We start from the raw sequence: 20,441 nt of genomic DNA on the forward strand, positions 1-20,441 counted from the left end.
TTATGTTTGTCGATTTTAAATTCGTTATTGACTTGTTTACTGCTATTTTATTGCAATGAAATAATTTATTACAGAATATCTGATTTAAAGTTCACTTTTTGATAATTGGTTATAACAGAAAGTTGTTAAATAAAATTGTCTTATTTATTTACGAGGTCCATGTCCGCTTTGTGTTTGGTACTAACAATATCCTGTCCCGTGAAAATTAAACTATCTCATAAGCTGTCCAGTGAAAAATGAAGAATGACAACAAATTATAGAGAAAAAATATAAAGACAAATCAAAAAACAATTCATTCATATATATTTACCTGCAAAATTCTGTTCATCGTTGTGAGTAAATAAGGCTCGAAATTTCGATTTTGCAAAAACGAATCGTGGATTTTACTAGGTCGAATAGACAATTTCGTTGATATTTAAGGGATGGGTATAGGTGAAACTTGAATTAGGATCATCATAAATTTACTACAAAAAAAAAAACTTAAATGCGATACTGTTATCTCTATTCTAACAAAAACGAAGTGCGAAAACCGATAGTTATCAACATTTAGAAATTATTGCAAACGTTTTGTCAATTTGCTTGGACAGCAATCTGATTTTTTATTACTCACCTGTCCTTCAATTTTCTTATAAATGATATGACATGAAACTAAATCATTGTTTTATTCAAATAAGTTTTATTGAGGTTCACCGAATTCTTTTTTTTTTTGCTGTATAAATCATTCTAGTATGTAGGTCTATGACATAACCAAAAACTTCGAAATAAAAGAGTTGGAGGTATGACATGTGCGCCACGTATATACTTTTAACTTATTGCGTTTTCAACCTTTTTAGAATTTTTTTTTAAAATAAACAGATTTCGATTAACCACTATGAATTTAACCTCAATGAAACAAATTTCAGATCCAACAATGTTTGATTGAAAGTTTTTTGTTTAGAATCCGAAGATATTTTTTACAGACGAAATGCCATTCTGATAAATTGTACACAAACTACGCGAGCGTACTTGTCTTCTCGTATCGCAAACATATACTTCAAGTTTAATGCAAAAATTAAAAGATGTGCATATCATTATGCCATAGACCAAATTGAATAATTAGCCACGGACCAATTTCAAAGTTTTAATGAAAATCGTCTAGAGTTTTGCAAACAAAAAAACAACAACAAGAAACTACTTTGGATGTGGAGTTGTTGCTTTATTAAAGTTACCGAGTATAGAAGGGGAAACAATTACATCACATTATTATGATTATAAATCAAAAGTACAAAACTACGTATATCTCGAATTAGGATAAACTGCATATAAATCGATCATTGATTATGACTTATAGGTATCATACATCATTTTAGATTTACTTGAACATAAATTATATTTCAATTTCACTTTTGAATCCCTATTCCGCCATAATAATGATTTATAATTAGATGTATCTGTTTTTTCTTACAGATATCCTTGACGAAACATTAATTATACCAGTAAATTTAATTCATATTTAAATCGTAATATGTCAAATGTATGAAACAAAATCGTATTGGTCTATTACTACACATTAGGACCCCTTAACCGATACCATGTATCTACATTTTTCCGAAGTGCGGCTTGGTATGGCATATAAAGAAATATGATGTCTATTTTCACATGTTTAGTTTAAATGAGACTGTCGTTGTGAATGCTACATATTTTTCTTTTCGATTGAGCTTAGAAATCGGGAGGTTACAAATTGGCAGTAAAAATCTATAATATTGTTCAAACAGCCCGGTTGAAGATGCGGTATGATTACCAATGAGACAACTCTCCGCAAGAGCCCAAATGACACTATGGTTAAATGTAAAATGGGTAAAGTACAAGTATTGTCTTATATCTAACTCGAATAAATCAAGCTCTTATCGTCTCCGATCCCCAACCCCCTTCCCACCTTTCGAAGTTAATGTAATGTAGTCATCGATAGTGAGTGTAATATAACGACTGGATGCATCATTCGGGTTATCTTAAATATAAAAACCGTTACAGACAGAGAAAAGCTAACAATGCAAATATATCTAGAATGTCAAATTAAGGTCTACCTACTTTTCATTTTGACCAAAATTGTCTGGTTAGGAGTGACTATTTTTAAATGACGACTTTTACCTTTTTCGTTTTTGGTTATTATCTTTAAAACTATTGAGGGTAAAGAAAATCTTTTGAAAAGAAAAAAAAATGAATAACAAGAACAAGTCGGCAAATAAATCTGAAATGGCCAGTCGTACCCTAGTCGGAGTTATTGTCCTTGGAAGACACATTTCACTTTTTTTTTTTTTGGTGGGGGAGGGATAACAATCCTGAAATTTATAATAGAGTACAGCAAAGTAAGATTTACACATAAGTTCATGGGATCGAAATCTTCAGTCTTCTTATTATTAGAGTTATTGTCCAGCAAGGGCAACTCTCCTAATTATTGGAGTTATTGTCCAGCAAGGGCAACTCTCCTTATTATTGGAGTTATTGTCCAGCAAAGGCAACTCTCCTTATTATATTGGAGTTATTGTCCAGCAAGGGCAACTCTCCTAATTATTGGAGTTATTGTCCAGCAAGGGCAACTTTCCTTATTATTGGAGTTATTGTCCAGCAAAGGCAACTCTCCTTATTATATTGGAGTTATTGTCCAGCAAGGGCAATTTATATCAGCATTTTGCAGTTAAATAAGGTAAATAGAGAGAAACGTTTAAACAGTCAAAAATCAGCAAAAAAAATCTCCGCATAAATCTAACGACCAAAATGGTTAGAACCCTCCTTGTATAAGAGTTATTGCCCTGAACTGACGATTTATCGACAGAAAAGACCTACAAACAGTTTGAACATGCACCAAATGGTCTGCCGAAAATGATTGTTATCAATTTGTGATTTTAAATCTTATCGCAAAACACTCTAAATTGCAAAATGTTATCAGTATGATATTAAGTAAAATTAACTAAATGGTCTAGTTCTTATAGAAATAATAGCCTCAAATAAGGATAGTTCTCTACCCATGTTTTGCGTTTTTACTTAACTAGAATAAGAGAAACCTCTTTCAACATGACCAAAGAAACAAGACCTACAATCAAGTCAACATGGCGGAAATCATTTCTAATTTCTTGCCGGAGTTTGCACATCAAAGACATTTTTTTCCGTATCTGTTTCGAGATTTTTGCGGTAACTTTAGCAAAAAGAGAAAAACAACAAAAAACTCTGAATAATCAGTAAGCTAAACGAGTCCGTTTGATCAAATTTATATAAATTTTCTCATCGCACCTCAATGGCTTTCTGTATCTTGAGTATTAAGTAATGGGGAGTTATTTTCTATGTTTGTCCTCCCAGCACGTATTTATATCTGCGACTGCTCCTGAACCCCTTATCATATCCGAGAAAATATTATGGGGCTATGTACATATGGAAAGATGACTTGAACTTATCGTTTCTTTTTTCTTTACTTACAAAATGTTTATATTTACTCCTCAAAGATACCTACAAAATGAGTTTGTCCAGTGTGTCGCTTGGTGTATACAAAAAAGGGTAACATCAAAATAACTATATTATTTAAGTACTCACAGCGTCTCTGTGTTCTTGTGTGTTGTGTTTTATATGTTTGTACAAAACTTTAAATTTCAGAGGATATGGACCTATTGTCTTTTATACCTTGTATGCAAATGTCCTTTGTTACGTAGTTTTCGTGTGTCATTTGTCCATTTTTCTTGACGTCATTTTAAGCGACAGCTTGAAATATTTTTTTGTTATGTGAATTACTCGCTACATTCTATAACGAGTAAAAGGGTTACTATATTTAGCATATTGGATCCAAGGTATAAATGTTCGTCAAAAAAGGATTCGCATGACCTCGACCTCATTTCGTGTATTCGTTAACAAGATTAAAGTTTCGTGGACATGTCAGACTGATAGGTTTCATCTGACCTTGACCTCATCTCCAGGGTTCATTGTTAAGTTTTTGTTAATTAGTCTTATTTCTTAGACATATATCATCTTCTGAAGGAAAGAAATCCGAATAATAAGGAAATTTTTTTTTTCTTATATCAGCTGTGTTTGGTAAATAGAATGCTTTTAAGGTGTATATATGTGTGTCTGGCATCTGACCTTGACCTTAATTTCATAGTTCATTGTAAAGTTTTCATGGTTAATGTTCATCAAATACTACCAGGTTCAGATACTTCACTTTATAAGCAATATAGCAACTTTAATTGGTTTATGTAATGACCGGAAGGTGAACATGTCTGTCTGACGGTGTTCATCTCACCTTCACCTTCATCTCACCTTGTTCATGATATATAAGTCTACGTTAATGTGCAAGATTTTTTCCGTTTTTAATGTACTATAAGCAATTAATCAACTATATTCGGTATATATAAGATGTGATGATTGCATGTTGTTGGTGTTATCATAGAAGTAATACCATATGGTGTTATACATGGTAGGGTCCATCTGACCTTGCCCTTATTCATATGGTTCACTGTTATATTTAAGTAATTAGATCTGTTTTCAGATTTTATTAGCTATAGTCCAACTATATTTGGTGTATGATATGAAATTCGAACATGAGAAGTAAAGCAGGCGAGACATTTCAGCGAGTGCACTCTTGTTATTTGTATGTATTAAAGTCAACAAGAAACAAACTTACATCCATCATATTAAGTTCATAAAAAAAGACAACTAAATATATGATTCATTAAAACAAATTAAATACACTATAAATTAGAACAATCATATCTATAATGATTTATTAATTCTTTATTAATTTTATTTACATAAGAAGACAAATAATGAATAATAAACAAATTAAATGAAAAAAATAGCTGGGGGTTTTCAAACTGGATTAAGTACTACATTTATCACAGTCAACAATCTCTAACATTAATTTAAACACATAAAAATATTGTCTGTAGCACTAATATCTTCTCATAGTTTCCTGTTGTCGCAAAATCTTGACCATGCAGAATTTGAGGTCAATAGTTCAAATCCGACTTAGTTGACGTTATACTGTTGGAAAACTTGCTTAATGCCTCATGTGCCTCTGTAAAATAAAACATACGAGTATATATATATACATATAAATCATATTTTTAACAAGTCTGCTCGAGACCGATAGTATTCGACCGAAATAGTAAAAAGTTCTGATAGCGTAAAAAAAGAGTCGTTAACAGTATCATAGACTGTTGTCATTTGGCGCCAGTTTTGACGATACATATAGTAGACTTTTCTCTTTATCATTTGGCGCCAGTTTTGACGATACATATAGTAGACTTTTCTCTAAACTGGAATCCGCTTGTATTCGCTTCACTCAAACAACCGGTATGGCCCGATTTTTTAGGGCGAAATTTTGCCCTGGAGATTTTAACGAGATTGGACGATACTTTGTTACATAGCAACGTACAATATCAGAACATGTAAACAAACAGAACAATTTGTTTCCTTTTGCATAGAAAAGCATTAACTAATGCGTCAAATACATCCCTATTTTTAATTTAAATAATATGTTGCATTACATAAAGAAAAAATATCGCCGTATAAATTTGACATGAAAATAAAATCCCGCTAAACTTCACGAACAATTTTCGCAAATCAACGTGACGTCATACAACATGGAAACTTTTGAACTGAAGGCTGTGGTTTCGACAACACATTTTAACCTGTGAAAAAAATGTTCCATTGGATTATTGGAAGGAAAATAGATTATTCCTTCTCATTTGTGATACATTTCTTGGATTGTAGCATTAAATAAAACTTCATGTGTACAATATGAAGTGCTGTGTAATACACGTAATTTGATTGGTCGACTAATCAGATTTTACAATAGATGTCTATGAACAAAGTGTAGTAGTCAGCCGAGAACCAGCTTAACTTTTCTCTTTATCATTTGGCGCCAGTTTTGGCGATACATATAGTAGACTTTTCTCCTTATGCAGCGATACAGACGTAGTAATGACAAACATACACAGTTTGGATTCATTCACATATTGTTATGTCGTGAATTTGTATGGCCGACTATACGATGCAGATCTTGTTCATTACCGAATGCAGAACGATGACTTATAATAATTGCTTAATTTTCGATAATTGTCCCATCGAAAAGCATATCCAATCTCCTTATTTTAATTATGCTGATTCAGACACAATGCTCGATAAATGTGTCATATAACGTTCCTACCTTTGAGTTTCTGATGAAGAGTCAGTCTAACATGTCTTTCTTGAAGCAGCTCATGTGACAATGCATCTAAAATAAAAGCGAATGGTCTTTTAAATTACTTCTTTAAAAACTTTGGTATGAATTAAATGGTTAATTTAATTATTATGCAAGCTTAGTTAGAAAATGCATAGCTGGAGAACTTAACGCTATTAAAGTATTATAGTACTCTCATTTAATTGAACTCTACGTCGAGTTATCAAGAACCTTTACCAAATGGAATTTATACGGGACGGATTTATTTGTGAAAAAGGATATTCTACCCTTTCTTGAACACTGATATCGTATCCGGTTTTTATCGTTATGTAGTAGTTAATCCAAAAGATAAGATTTGTGTTCTTTCTATGCACTGATATGTGTAACTGGGTTTTGCATTTGTTTTGTAGATTTTGGCGTTTCTCGTTTGTTTTGTAGATTTTGGCGTTTCTCGGGTTTTTAGGTTTGTGCACCTGTATCATTGCTTCACACGTGTAATGTCAATACAATAAGCTCGTGTGTATGTCTTATGACCTTAAGTTTATTTTGTCTCGTCATGATTCATAAATCTGAAAGTCACAAAGAAAACTCTCGCGCATGCTGTATGGTTTTATAGAGCGAATTGTTTTATACCTTTTATGTCCATAATCTCTTTCTCTATTTGACGTCTCAGATCCATCTCTTTCTTCAATTGATCTTGTAAATCTTCTAAAATCATAAAATAAACAATTTTAAAATATCTGAACTAAAAGCGCTCTATGTATTTATAAAGCCTCCACACTTAAGCAGTACGTTTTCTTGTTAAATTTTTTTTTTCTTCCACGAAAGCATTTTTCGTAATTGCAGTCAAGTAAGTATGTCTAGTTTTGCTTTAAATTATTAAGAGTTGAATATTTCTGTAAATGTCTCTGCTAGTATATCGTAAAGTGGATACTTCCTGTTTTCGTTTCATTTCTTAATCAAATGGTTTCAATATTAGAATAAAGTACCATCAAGTACTAATGTTAGTACTATTTTGTAAGTCAATGAGTATCATACTTGATTTTAAAAAGACTTATTGCAATTTAATAAACTCCACCCTTTTAAAACAATATTTACATTCAAATATTAAAAGATGATTGTGTTGAAAGTTTCATTGGTTGAGTGTCACAAACATTTAATGTCAAGAATTTTAAGTTTTTATAACACGCAGAAAATTGTTATGCTTTGATTATTACAAACCTTTTGACAGCTGAGCGACATTCTCCGCGCTTTGGTGAAGTGATGATTTACAACAAAGATCTGCAACAAGGAAAACCTACATGTAAGCATTAACGACTAACTATCCCATTAAATATGTTAATTAACATGGAAAATGATGTATGGCCATGCAAGTCATTCGAAATCAAATGATTTAATAAGGTAATTGATTTAATAAAGTACAATATACATATAGACACTTCCGCGTTTGAGTCCATACGTATTTCAAAATAAAAATTTACTGCCGTCGTGTTGCCATCGATGTCTACAGTTTCATTTTTCCGTCTTGTACCATGAATTATTTTTTCTAATTATGCAATTAAACCAAACGATTTAGATATAAGTCTTTCATTAAAGTCAATAGTACGATGTCGTACATAGATCAAATTGAAAAATTCAAAATAACATTTATTGTTATTATCTAAAATTCTGAAACATTTAAATCAATAATAAGTCAATCTACTATGTATAAGTTTTATTTAATTAATGCGATCATGCATCTTCATTTGCAGCTCAATAAATTAAATCTTTATTGATTTAAGATATCTTTTGTAAATGAATCATGGCATATATTAAATACCACAACAACCATAAATTTAATAACTTTTTATAAAAATTGAAAAGTTATATAAACAAGACAAGGCACTATTTTTTTTTTATATAAGTCTCACTTCTTATCCATTTTTCACACATAAAATAAGAGCCACACTAAACAGGTTCATCCAATACTATGAAACATTGCAAAGTCTGAATATTTTATCAAGATTAAAAATATATCTATATACTTTGTTTCTTTTAATTATTATAATAAATGTTCAACTATTGGTTGTATTTTGATAATCCAATATAATTACAGTGATTATAAAGGAGAGACGACAAAAATGTTGCAGTTTCCTGATTAAAAGCTATATGACTGACACAAGTGTATACATGTATATGTGACAGATAGGCACAATTAACAGAAGTAAGTCGTGGCAACAGAGATGGGTTGAGGGATAGGACATGAATATTTTGCTGCTATTTTTTCCTTCTCATAATCTTACTCGAAAACAGTCGAAATTAAAATTACAAAAAGACACACATGGAACAACGTCCGGGCTTAGAAACACAGACTGGCGTACAATAAGTCTTGCCCTAGATATCCACGAAAATAAAACAAGTCTGAAATCATGGGACTATTATATGAGTCTGCTATTGACATAAAATTGTAATCATCTGAAAAATGATAATCTACTCACCAAGTGCTTGTTCTGGAATGTCTTGTTTCTTTTCACTCGGCAAGTCCGTCTCTGTTTTATTTTCTTCTGTGTTTTGAGAAATCTTGTCTGTTCTTTTTTCTGAAGTTGTCGATATATCTAAAAACAATGCGATAGCTCAATTAGTCTAAGACATACACAAAAATCTAAAAGGTTAACGTATGCATATTCACTTAATTTACAGATGATCTATTACAAAAATTTAAAACAAACTTTAAATTTTCCATTTAATATATATAAGTATAGGGGCAAGCTGAAGCACGCCTCCGGTTGCGGGATTTTCTAGCTATATTGATGAACCATTAGTCGGATGAAAATTTTGCTGCTCTTTGGTCGGATTGTTGTCCCTTTGACACATTCCCCATTTTCATACCTAATTGTATTAGTCAATAAAGAAAAAGTAATTTACTCACCACTCAAATCTTTCTTTTCTTTATCCTGGAAATAAATATATGACATTCAATTTACTTCCATAAATGGTTTGGTATGACAATTTATTTTCGAAACTAAAACCTAGCATATTTTACTTCTGCGTTCTACGTCATGATGTTAGGTTACACTAATTTCATGTTTATTTAATTATTAATTTACTTTATATGCCAGTAGAAACATTTTAAAGTTGGTTTATTCGTTAGCTGCAGGGAAGTATGAATGCTGTAATATTTCACTATGAAGCATTAATTTCTTCGCCAAATTTGCTAATGTAATTAGACAGAAACCAGCCATCAATATCAAGACTCCATTGTTTGCAAAGCGTCAAAATTATTAAGTACCAGTTAAATATTTTATTTGCTGTTTGTGCTAAATTTACATTTCGTTTGAAATATTCATGAAAATAGGAAAAATAATTCGAACTTTTGGGACCATTTTTCAAAACTTGTGATACTTAAAATTATAAAATGATATAAGGATAAATAATTCATGTTATTCATTAGTTAAAATTGAAATCTGTCAGAACACTTAATTAAACATTATACAATAAATGTAATGAAAATGTGATGAACTTCCTCAATAGCCATTTGTTATCTAATGAAGGAAGACACATAGATAGATATAGGGTTACCAATGGTAGCAATAACTTTCTTCATTCATATAAATAAAAAGATTTGCTATGAGTGTCAATGGAAATAACTCTCCACCCAAGTCATAATGTGTAAAAAGTAAACCACTACTGTAGGTCAAAGTAAGTTGCCTTCAATTTATAAAATCCTTTTTCAAATCCTTCAACAAGGAGCATTGGCTCATACCGAACAGCTTGAGCTACAAAGGGATGACTAGTGTAAAACCATTCAAGCAGAAAATCCACCGGTCTTACATAAATAAACTAGAGACTCTAAAGAGCCTGTGTCTATGTGCATATATTAAACAAAGGACAAAGATGGATTCATGACAAAATTGTGTGTAGGTGATGGTGATGTGTTTGAAGATCTTACTTTACTGAGCATTCTTGGAACTTACAATTTTCTCTATCTAAAATAAACTTGGCCCTTTAGAAAAAGAGGAAAATATTTTATAAAAATTTACAAAAATTTACCAAATTAATGAAAATTGTTAAAAAAATTACTAAAATGGGCAATAACTCTTTAAGGGGTCATGTTGACTTATCTTTATATCTTACTTTGTTGAACATTATTGCTGTTTACAGTTTTTCTCTATCTATAATAGTATTCAAGATAATAATCAAAAACTGCAAAATTTCTTTAAAAATTACCCATTGAGGGACAGCATCCCAACAACAAGTGTCCCAATTCATCTGAAAATTTCAGGACTAATAGATATTGACTTGATAAACAGTTTAACACCTTGTCAGATTTGCTCGAAATGCTTTGGTTTCAGAGTAATAAGCCAAAATCTACATTTTACCCCTATGTTCTATTTTTAGCCATGGTGGCCATCTTGGTTGGTTGGCCAGGTCACCGCACACATGCTTTAAACAAGATGTCATAATAATGATTGTGGCTAAGTTTGGTTAAATTTGACCAAATAGTTTCAGAGAAGATTTTTGTAAAAGATAACAAAAATTTACGAAAAATTGGAAAAAATTACTATATAGGGCAATAACTACTTAAGGGGTCAACTGCCCATTTTGGTCATGAGACTAATTTTTTAATCTTACTTTGCTGAACATAATTGCTGTTTACAGTTTATCTCTATCTATAATAATATTCAAAATAATAACCAATAACGGCAAAATGTCCTTAAAATGAACAATTCAGGGGCAGCAACCCAACAACCGGTTTGTTGTAAATGCTTTGGATTCAGAGTTATAAGGCAAAATCTACATTTTACCCCTATGTTCTATTTTTAGCCATGGCGGCCATCTTGGTTGGTTGGCCGGGTCACCGGACACATTTTAAAATTAGATACCCTAGTGATAATTATGGCCACGTTTGGTTAAATTTGGCCCAGTAGTTTCAGAAGAGAAGTTTTAAGTTAAGGACGACGGACGCCAAGTGATGGGAAAAGCTCACTTGGCCCTGTGGGCCAGGTGAGCAAAAAACGAGAAACAAGAACACTCAGGAACTTCATCAACAAACAACAACCACTGAACAACAGGTTCCCGACTTAGGAAAGGTGTAAACAGCACATATTAACATACAGACTGGTAGACAGAGTCATTGGCTGTTATGGAGAAAAACATTAAGAACGAATACAATTCGTATTTTGAGAAAATAAATATAAAACAAACAACTTGTATAAAACACATACTAAAGGAGCTATCATTTGAATTGTTTTGATAGTAAAAGGTGCGATGCATGGTGCAAACTTTAATATTAGTCTTTAGAAAATGCATAAATGCAATATTGAGACTCATTTGATAGTCTGATTTCAGTAACGAATGAAGACCTTTAGATTTTAAATTATGTTAAAGCAAACTTACCTGTTCATTAGATGACTGGCCATCAAAGGAAATAAAAGCAGGAGATATCGGTCCCTTCTTTGTCTCCTTGGTGATTGGTAGAGATTCTTCTTTTTCTTCTCCTTCTGTTTCAACTATTTCATCTGTAATGTTGATTTCATCATTTTCTTCATCGCAAGAGATTTTATCATCAGTCTTGGTAGAATCTGGAGTACTACGACAAGTAGCATTTCGACCGACTGGTCGGAAAGCGGAAAATCTTTCGTTTTTGTCACAATAAGATGGACTACTTTCAGGTGATGAAGAACTGCCGTGTTCTCTCTCGCATGCTTGTCGTGTTTCTTCATTGTTCGTTACTTTTAATGAATAGCAATTATTGTTAGTAACTGGGAGACGGTTTGGATTAATGAGACCATGATTCCACATCATACCATAGGATGGCATAAAACTTGGTAGTCCCCATCCTGTCTGGAATCCTGATGACGTTTTAGCATCAAAATTGTCTTTATTCAAATGCAATCCAATACCAAATGGAGGTGAGTGGTTAAACGGACTTATTGGATAAGATTTTCCGGGGACGGATAAGAAAGGGAAGGGCGGATACGAATTTTGACATGAATCAATGTTTTCTCCACTGCTTACATTAACACGTGGTTTTTTAACGCTGCTTTGACTGTGATTTGTCTGACTTTGTGACGGTCCTCTTATAGCAGACGACAATAATCTTTTTCTGCTTCCGCCATTAAACATAGCTTTGACATCCTCCCAGGCATGTACAACATCGTCTGCGTCAAAGTCGACTAGTTTAAGATGGCGGCGCCATGAATTGAAATTAGCGGCGTCTGGGTGATTGTATTTGGATTCGGGAGTTTTATGAAAATGGAAAATAAATTTGTTTGGAGAAAAGTACATGTTGCAATAGATACATTTGATACATTTTGCTCTTGAACTGTTGTATCTAGATGGTTCAAACTTTCCACGCCCTCCCCATCCACATTCGTGATAAACATCAAAACTGAAATTGTCAGGTAGTTTCGGAGGGGAATTATCTTCTAAAAATGATTTAACAAGTCTTTCAGCTTCACGTTTCGTTATCATTCCACACCTTCTGGATGATATAGGCATCGCTCCCGCTCGTCGTAGAATTTCGAGCTGAACTGGCGTGCACTGGACACACGTAATTCCTAAAGCTACACGACGGTTATGGATTTCGTTATAGCTGTAACTTTTAAGCAGTGTATTGGATATCTGTGCAAGACACAATCTTTCTTTGTTCTCGATTGTAAGACATACAATGGATACACCGTGTAACATAACTGTTGTCACATGATTATTACGGACATACATCACTGGTTTTGTTCTCTTTTGAGGAGTCGGCGGAATTTGTGTAAGATCTCGACTGCTCTCGTTCTGAAAAAACAAAAACAAATAAAAAATCAATCAGATGTATAATGTAAATTCAGTAATGTAATACTACATACTATCTAGAGTCATCTATTTACTCATAAATAGCGCATATTTCTGATAGCTAATGTTATGAAGAATGGAAAATATCTGAATTTGATTCCGACCAAATTTTCATACTTTTTTTTTTTTTTTAATTTGCATGGGCTTAAACATAAATGTGTGGAAGGTTTTTTTCCCATCTATTTGTAGCTAGTGTTGTCGATCTATTTTATTCATATATAAGCTCTGTGTGTTTGAGTTTGTCTTCTAATCTTTCTTTAAAAGCTTAATTTTCTAAGCTGGAACTTATATATTACTTAAATATTTTCCATGACGTTGCCAGTTCGTCTACGTCTTGTGGTCATGGAGTGAATTTATCTAAAAAGACTATAGAGATTTTTTTTAATGGACATGGTTTTAAAAAACTGTTTTATGCAACGTTCTCAATTTTTTTTTTATAATTTAGTATTTTGTCTATTATAGTTCGAACCAAATCAGACTGATTTACACAAAAAGAATATTATCGAAACCTTGTATTCTGATATAACGCATACAATAAGAAATCAGAGAAGGTTTTATCATTTATGTATTTTTTATTTAATGGTACGGCGGATGGAAAATATCTGAATTTGTTAAATGATTTTATACTATTGTCTACAATTGCTAACATCCACTAGTACTCCATTTAAACCTTCCTCTGGCCTTTTTGGCTGACAGGAAGTTGTGCAAGATCCCGGAAACATGTTTACCACTGACACTACTTTCTATAATGAATGTGGAATGAATCATCCAAAGTGTCCTTATTCTGTATTCATTATATAAACTACAGCATTAAAACAAAACGCTAGCCATTTATCATGAAAACCCCATATTATCAATAATTAATTGACAAATAGCTTTTACATTTCACCTCGGGTGGCGTTAAATGATGATATCGTTAAATGTAAATTTGATGGCATTGTTTGGAAACTGATTATTTCCTGTAAAGGATAAAGTCTTCCGTCCGGAAATTACAGTTGTTTACCTCTGTGTAAAGCATCAATACCGATTACTTAATTAATTCCGAACGGAGATCAGTAGATAGTCTAACTAAATCTTTTTAAATCAATGGTTATCCCAATCCTCAACGGAAACACGAGTTGTTGTCGGATGAAATACGAACTCTAATCATCGGTATTGTTGAGGTCTGATGATCATTATGATAAATCCGGTACTGTTTGAATTCACTTATGACATCTATTCAATTTACAAGGTGATTTACGGCTTTATCAAAAGAATTGTTAAATCAAAATTTTACAAAGTAGATGCAAAACATCTTGGGTATGAATACCAATTGATTAGTTTGCGTGAGGGCTATTTATCAGCAAGATTATACCGATAGAATAGCAGATTAAATAGTCATAATATAGGAAATGTATCTTTTCTGAGAGAAGATCTCTGATGTCTTTCAATATTCAGACGAATTCGCTTTAAATATAATCATGATAATAGACGGTCCGCTATGAAGATTTCAAACTGAATTAATACACAAAAAGACAATCGTATGAAATCCCTCTGGAAAGAAACTGGTAGCCTTTCTTGAATATTTATAAAGGCCCGGTAGCGTGAAACACGTTAGTTAAACAATAGAGTAAAAACATAAAAGATATGTAAAGCTTTATAAACGTAGCTTATTTTCCTTATTTCCATCATATTAATCACATTTATACAACTAATCATTTGTTCCTTTCACGCCAATTCCGATTAACATCTTCTGAGGTTTTAGAATTCCGATCAGCATCTTCTGAAGGTTTATAATTATGCAAAGTATCATTAACGTATTGCATGCTTACATTTTACTTCATCTCGACGCCATTATTCAGAAGATGGATTGAAACGTTCTTTAGGAAATAAAACTTCATGCTGTCAATGGTTTAATTAAAGGTTTAAATTTACTGTACAGGAACAATCTCAGTAGACAGTTCACATATGTCGTTCAGTACTATGTGTACATGTTTAGTGAATCTACATATGCTTAACCCAAAGCCGCGTCAAGGATTGAATTTCAATAGAATTTAAAACTTATTAAAATTGAACAATTCATTTATAACTTTTAGAAATAATTATTCAAGAGAGATCATAGACGTGTAACACTACTTTCCATAATAATATGCATTATTTAACATTGCGATCCGTTGCATTGTTTGGAGAAACATGAGTGCACTAATACCGTAAACTATTCATGCTACAGAGAAATTATTTTTTATTTGTATAGTCTGAATTATATTTTTTTATTTATTCCTTTACTTTTTTTTCTTCATATAACCTAGTAATGTTCTTTCTTTTCCGTTAAGATCATTATAAAGTAATTAAAAAAATATATTTCATTCATGTTTCAAAATGATTTATATCTATAAGGTTATTGTTGTTGTAAGTCGCATGTTAATTCCTCCGACCATCCTTACCTTTTTGAGATAGTACTATAAATAGCATTTACAAATATACAAATAAACCCTACTTTGGAATAGTATGCTTCAACCGACAAACAGAAATGAATAATTGTTTTATTAAAAATATTGAAGACATGTTCTTTCTGTAAGTTTATTTGTTTCGTACATCCAAGATCATTTAATGATAGCGTCTGAAGATTTAAGACTATTCGGCTTTTTGTATGCAAACAGAAATTGTATTTCCAAAATTGATATGCAAGAAATATTTAAAAATTCATGCAAACAAAACGAGGATGTGATAGACTTAAGGTTGCTAGATAAAAATTGTGTAGCAACCGCTGTAATAAATGTTATGAAAATATGCACCGCATTCGAATAAATGAACATATGCAAATGGACCTGTTTAGATTAAATAAAAGAAAAAACTGTTACATGCTTCTTTAGGTAATACGATAGGTGGTCTACGAGTAAAATGACGACCAGCTACATATATGGTATTTATATGGTATTTAGGTTATATGACAGAGTGGCCTTTGAAGTGGATGCCTCTCACATAGATCATGACTCTTTTAGTAATACAATGGAATGGCATGTAAGTAGGATGCCGAACCGCCATATGAACCATGGTTCTTTAGGTACTAGGACAGTGGCCGGTGAGAAAAATAGCTGCCCGCTCTATAGACCAAACAATGTTGAGTAACAGGATAACGGGGTAGGTAATTAAGGGTAATATCGAACATATACCATGAATGTAAACTTTAGGTAATATGATAGAATGTCCTGACTGTGAGAAGGAGGCTACATATAAACCATGCTTCTGTATGATAGAGTAAGTAAAGAGGTACCGCCTTCTGTACCGTTATTTTAGCTTAAAATGGTAATGGCAAGAAAAACAATATAAGAACTTAAAGAATTTAAAGGAAACGTGAAATATTAACATTTGAAAACTCCCTACAAAGAAATTAAAAGCTAAGGTACAACTCGATATGATGCGAAAAAGGAATTAAATATTTTGATAGACTGCCGATCATGTAGGATAATAATATTATCAAGACGTAATGTAGCCTTTTTTTCCGGGTTGAGCAAACTCTACGGAAAGGTCTGTAACTGTTTAAAAAATGAGTTGTTTTTAAAACCCTACAACATAGACCATAGTTCGTCTTTTATTACGTATTTGAATGTTCTTAAATCAATCAAAGTCGTATACACGTACATCTGTACGCGCACAAGCACATCTGTACGCGCACTTGCATAAGGTCGATTTCTATACCACGCTGCTCATGTATGTATCTTATATTAATACTTTTTTGACCTTGGACTGTTTTCTGCACTTTGGTTGGGTAGGTTCCACGTTTCCATTCTTAATTCAATTTTTATTAATGCGTAACTATTTTATATGAAGTTTAAGAAAATTTTATTGTGGTTTGCCTATTCAGTCTTTAAATTATTCTGCCGGAACATTGGACGCATTTCAAGACGAAATTCATGTTCTATAGTATAGATTTTAACATGACCCTAAGGACTGAAATCTTAGAAGTTATTACATAATTCAAAACAAAATGCATAGCGGCATTGAAAGACTATAGTGACTTATAATTAAGGTAAAACTATTGATGCAATCTCAAAGTTCAAAATAATTTCGTTTTAATATTTAAAACCTAATCATTTAAGAATTACGGTCAACAGTTATGAAAGTAACCATCATTTTGTTTTCTATTATACTGACAGCAAACACTGAGAAAAGATAAAACAATCGTATGCATGATTAACAAAATGTGCAAAGTTGATGCAAATTCTAATTTAACGTCATAGCACACCTTGAATAAAATATTTAATTTGTCTGACTTTCATCTGTAAATAATAGATAGGATTGATTTGCTTCTTGTTAAACTTTTTATTGTAACATCATATCCTATCCCTCTTCAATACTAAACTCGAAAACTTACATAAACTTTAAAAAATTTAATAAAAAAAATAATTTGACAACGAACTAGCTAGGAGAATGAATCAAAGAAAAAAGAAAAAAAAGTTTCTTTTTAAAATTATTTATATTATGAAGCTTGAATGGTTTGGTCAATAATCAAAGAAAACATAATTGAATTTAATATAGCAATTTATTCGCTTCATATCTGTTAAAAAAATATTTCCTTAATGTATCGTAACGGTTTTATTTGGAAATACTCGAGAAAAAGATGACAATTAGCGATATGAAGGCAAAACTAATAAGACTGAGCTGTCATTAAAAATGAATATAATCGACAAGAAACAGAAGGGAAGGCTAAATTCCATGACGAATCTTTAGGATAATTTTTGTAACCAAAATAACGGTTCCTAGAAAGAAAAAAAAACGGATTACGTCAATGATGTTCTTCTTTTTTAATAATTTTCCTGTTAAAACCATAGACTGTTGAAAATAGATTTTTTTCAATTTTCAAACAAAGTAACTAATGAAAATTGTGTGTGTATTCAAACTTTTGAAGAATAAAATTAATTACGAATAGCGTTTCCTGAAATCCGAACATTTTAAATATAAAAAAGAAGATGTGGTACGATTGCCAATGAGACAACAATCAACATAGAAAGACAGTTTTGTAGTAAGTCAATTTTATTGTATGCGTATTGACTTAAATGAAGAAATATATAATATTATAATAAAAATATATATATAACAGTCCACAATAATTCTTATATAAAAATACTATGCAAAATAATATTTTCGATTTATTTCTCAAAATTAGAAAATTAGATTTAAAAAAATCAAATCTTGGTATTCAATGCAATATTTTAAAAGACATTAAATGAAGATAAATGTTTGACTTGACTTAATCATTGACATGATTAGGAAATAATCAACAAAATGATAATAATGTAAAATTATACGATATTTATTAACTACTTAAACAAGAAATAAGTTAAATGAACTGTACATGAATACTTTTTCTGTTAGATGCTTTTTTGGGGATTAACCTTCGTCAAATGCAAATTTGAGAAAGTTTAAGATTAGACCTGAGTTCTTTAAAATTGCTCATTGAGCTTTATAACCTTTAATTTAAAACAAATGTCCTTTAAAAACTCCATAAGCAGACGACCGATTTTGAAGTACCGATTTTACGTGCAACATTTGGATTATCATTTCACAATATAACTCTTCAAATTCTAGAATTTTTACTATACATGGCATAAAACAATCTCAAGGCATTATACGATTAAGTTTCCCAATAAAATTCAACATTCATTACTACGACACCCGTTATTATACATGAGCTATCCATGCCAAATTTGAAACAAACCAGTAGAACAGTTACAAAAGCTTGATTTAACCGTTAATTTCTTAGTTAAATCATAAACAATTTATTATATTTTTCTTGTTATACATAGTTTTTTACGCATAAACTGTTGGTTTCTTTGTGAATCGATTGACAGTTTGACATATCAGGGCTTCCTATAGCTTACTATTGAAGGTCTGAACTGGATAGTAGTTTCATTGACAAACATCAACATCTCATCTTCCTTAAATTTTAAATAAGCACTTCGTGAAAAATATGCTCCAGTTCACTCTTTTATACCAGAACATGATTTTGAACAGAAGTATTCAATTCTTAAAATTGTATGATCTACAAGAAGTGAATTTCTAACCGTTTTCATAAAAATAAAAAGTACAATCCCAAAAATACTGAACTTCTAGGAAAATTCATAACGGAAAGTCCCTAATCAAATGGCAAAATTGAAAGCTCAAACACATCAAACATAAGTTAATCCGTGAACATTAAAAGTGTGTTAAAGTTATATTTTGTATTGCTTTCATTTAAACAAATCTAATGTACGTACCTGCATTGTGTACCTGTTAGTTGTAACTGTAGGTATTTTGTCCGATAGGCAGAACATAGAAAGAGTAATTAAAATTCTGCTTAATTAATAAATATTCAATGTACTGCATGTCTAGCAATATTAGGTTGACTTTTTAACCCTTTTGATGACGAATCTGTTACATTATCTTAATTAAAAAATGTAGGTTAAACTTAACTTAAATTAATAAAATGAAAAAAATACAAATTTAAATAATATAAATATAAATTTCATACCAGCATCTTCTCGTCTTTCTGATTTCTTTTGTTATTTTGATATAAAATGTATAAAATCCTCTGTTTAACACTGATATTGTTATTTGTGACAGTATCACCTGTAATTTACAGGTGTATCGTGTCTTCCGTTATTTATATGGCTGCTGTAGCATAATTAATGACAGTTCAATTATACACGAACATATGGGAAGCGATCAGATGTAAATGTTATGATTATCATATTCTATAAGGAATGGAAAAGCCTTGATTATAGTCCAAACACTATAGACTGGAACAGATGAGGGCGGGATGATGTTTAATCATATTCCAAATGTGATGGTTCATTGGTTGATTATTCCTGACAATTACCAATCAAACTGTCGCTCAGGATGACTTCGGTAAACGTTGATGTGAATGCGTTTAAATTTATACTGTAATTTTGCTACTTTATGGATAAAAAATTAAAATACTTTACGTTCCGTGAATTTGACTTGTTTTCAGTTTTGATAATGGACAAAGACGTTTATATACAATTTCGTTTGATCAGTTATATTGCAATATTTTTATATTTTTCAGAAAATAAATTACTTTCGTTCATAAGAGTAAATAAAACTTTTTCCACTGTAGCCATTAAGTCTTTTAAACAATTTATTACCGTAAAATAAGTGTTTAAAGTATAACTAAAATTCATTGAAAAAGAACGCATCGAATATATGAGGAAGGAGATGAAAGACAAAATTTCTATCACAAAATTTAGGAACAATAAGATCAAGTTTTATATAAAACTGAAAAAGAGTAAATTTCCATTTTGATTGAAATTGGTGAAAAATTGTATTATTTTTATACCATTAAATATTCAATTATTTACAGGTACGTGCCATTGAGAAATGAGTCACAGTAACGTCCCTTTAATATCATATTGTATATATCGTATTAAGGTTATATATATATATGAACGTCTGTTTC

At 31.3% G+C, this 20,441-nt stretch overlaps 1 protein-coding gene across 1 annotated transcript; it reads right to left on the bottom strand.

The window, feature by feature from the left end:
- Positions 1 to 4,828: 4,828 nt before the first annotated feature.
- LOC134713787 (SKI family transcriptional corepressor 1 homolog-B-like) lies at positions 4,829 to 19,705 on the bottom strand. Its single transcript, XM_063575067.1, has 8 exons — positions 19,497 to 19,705; positions 11,561 to 12,949; positions 9,093 to 9,117; positions 8,662 to 8,778; positions 7,406 to 7,465; positions 6,818 to 6,892; positions 6,173 to 6,238; positions 4,829 to 5,038 (listed from the first exon to the last, which is right to left on the bottom strand). The coding sequence occupies exons 1-8, from the start codon at positions 19,500 to 19,502 to the stop codon at positions 4,971 to 4,973; spliced, it is 1,806 nt and encodes a 601-aa protein (XP_063431137.1). The 5' UTR covers positions 19,503 to 19,705; the 3' UTR covers positions 4,829 to 4,970.
- Positions 19,706 to 20,441: the final 736 nt, after the last annotated feature.

Source organism: Mytilus trossulus, chromosome 4 (assembly GCF_036588685.1).
Source record: "Mytilus trossulus isolate FHL-02 chromosome 4, PNRI_Mtr1.1.1.hap1, whole genome shotgun sequence".
Taxonomy (NCBI): domain Eukaryota; kingdom Metazoa; phylum Mollusca; class Bivalvia; order Mytilida; family Mytilidae; genus Mytilus; species Mytilus trossulus.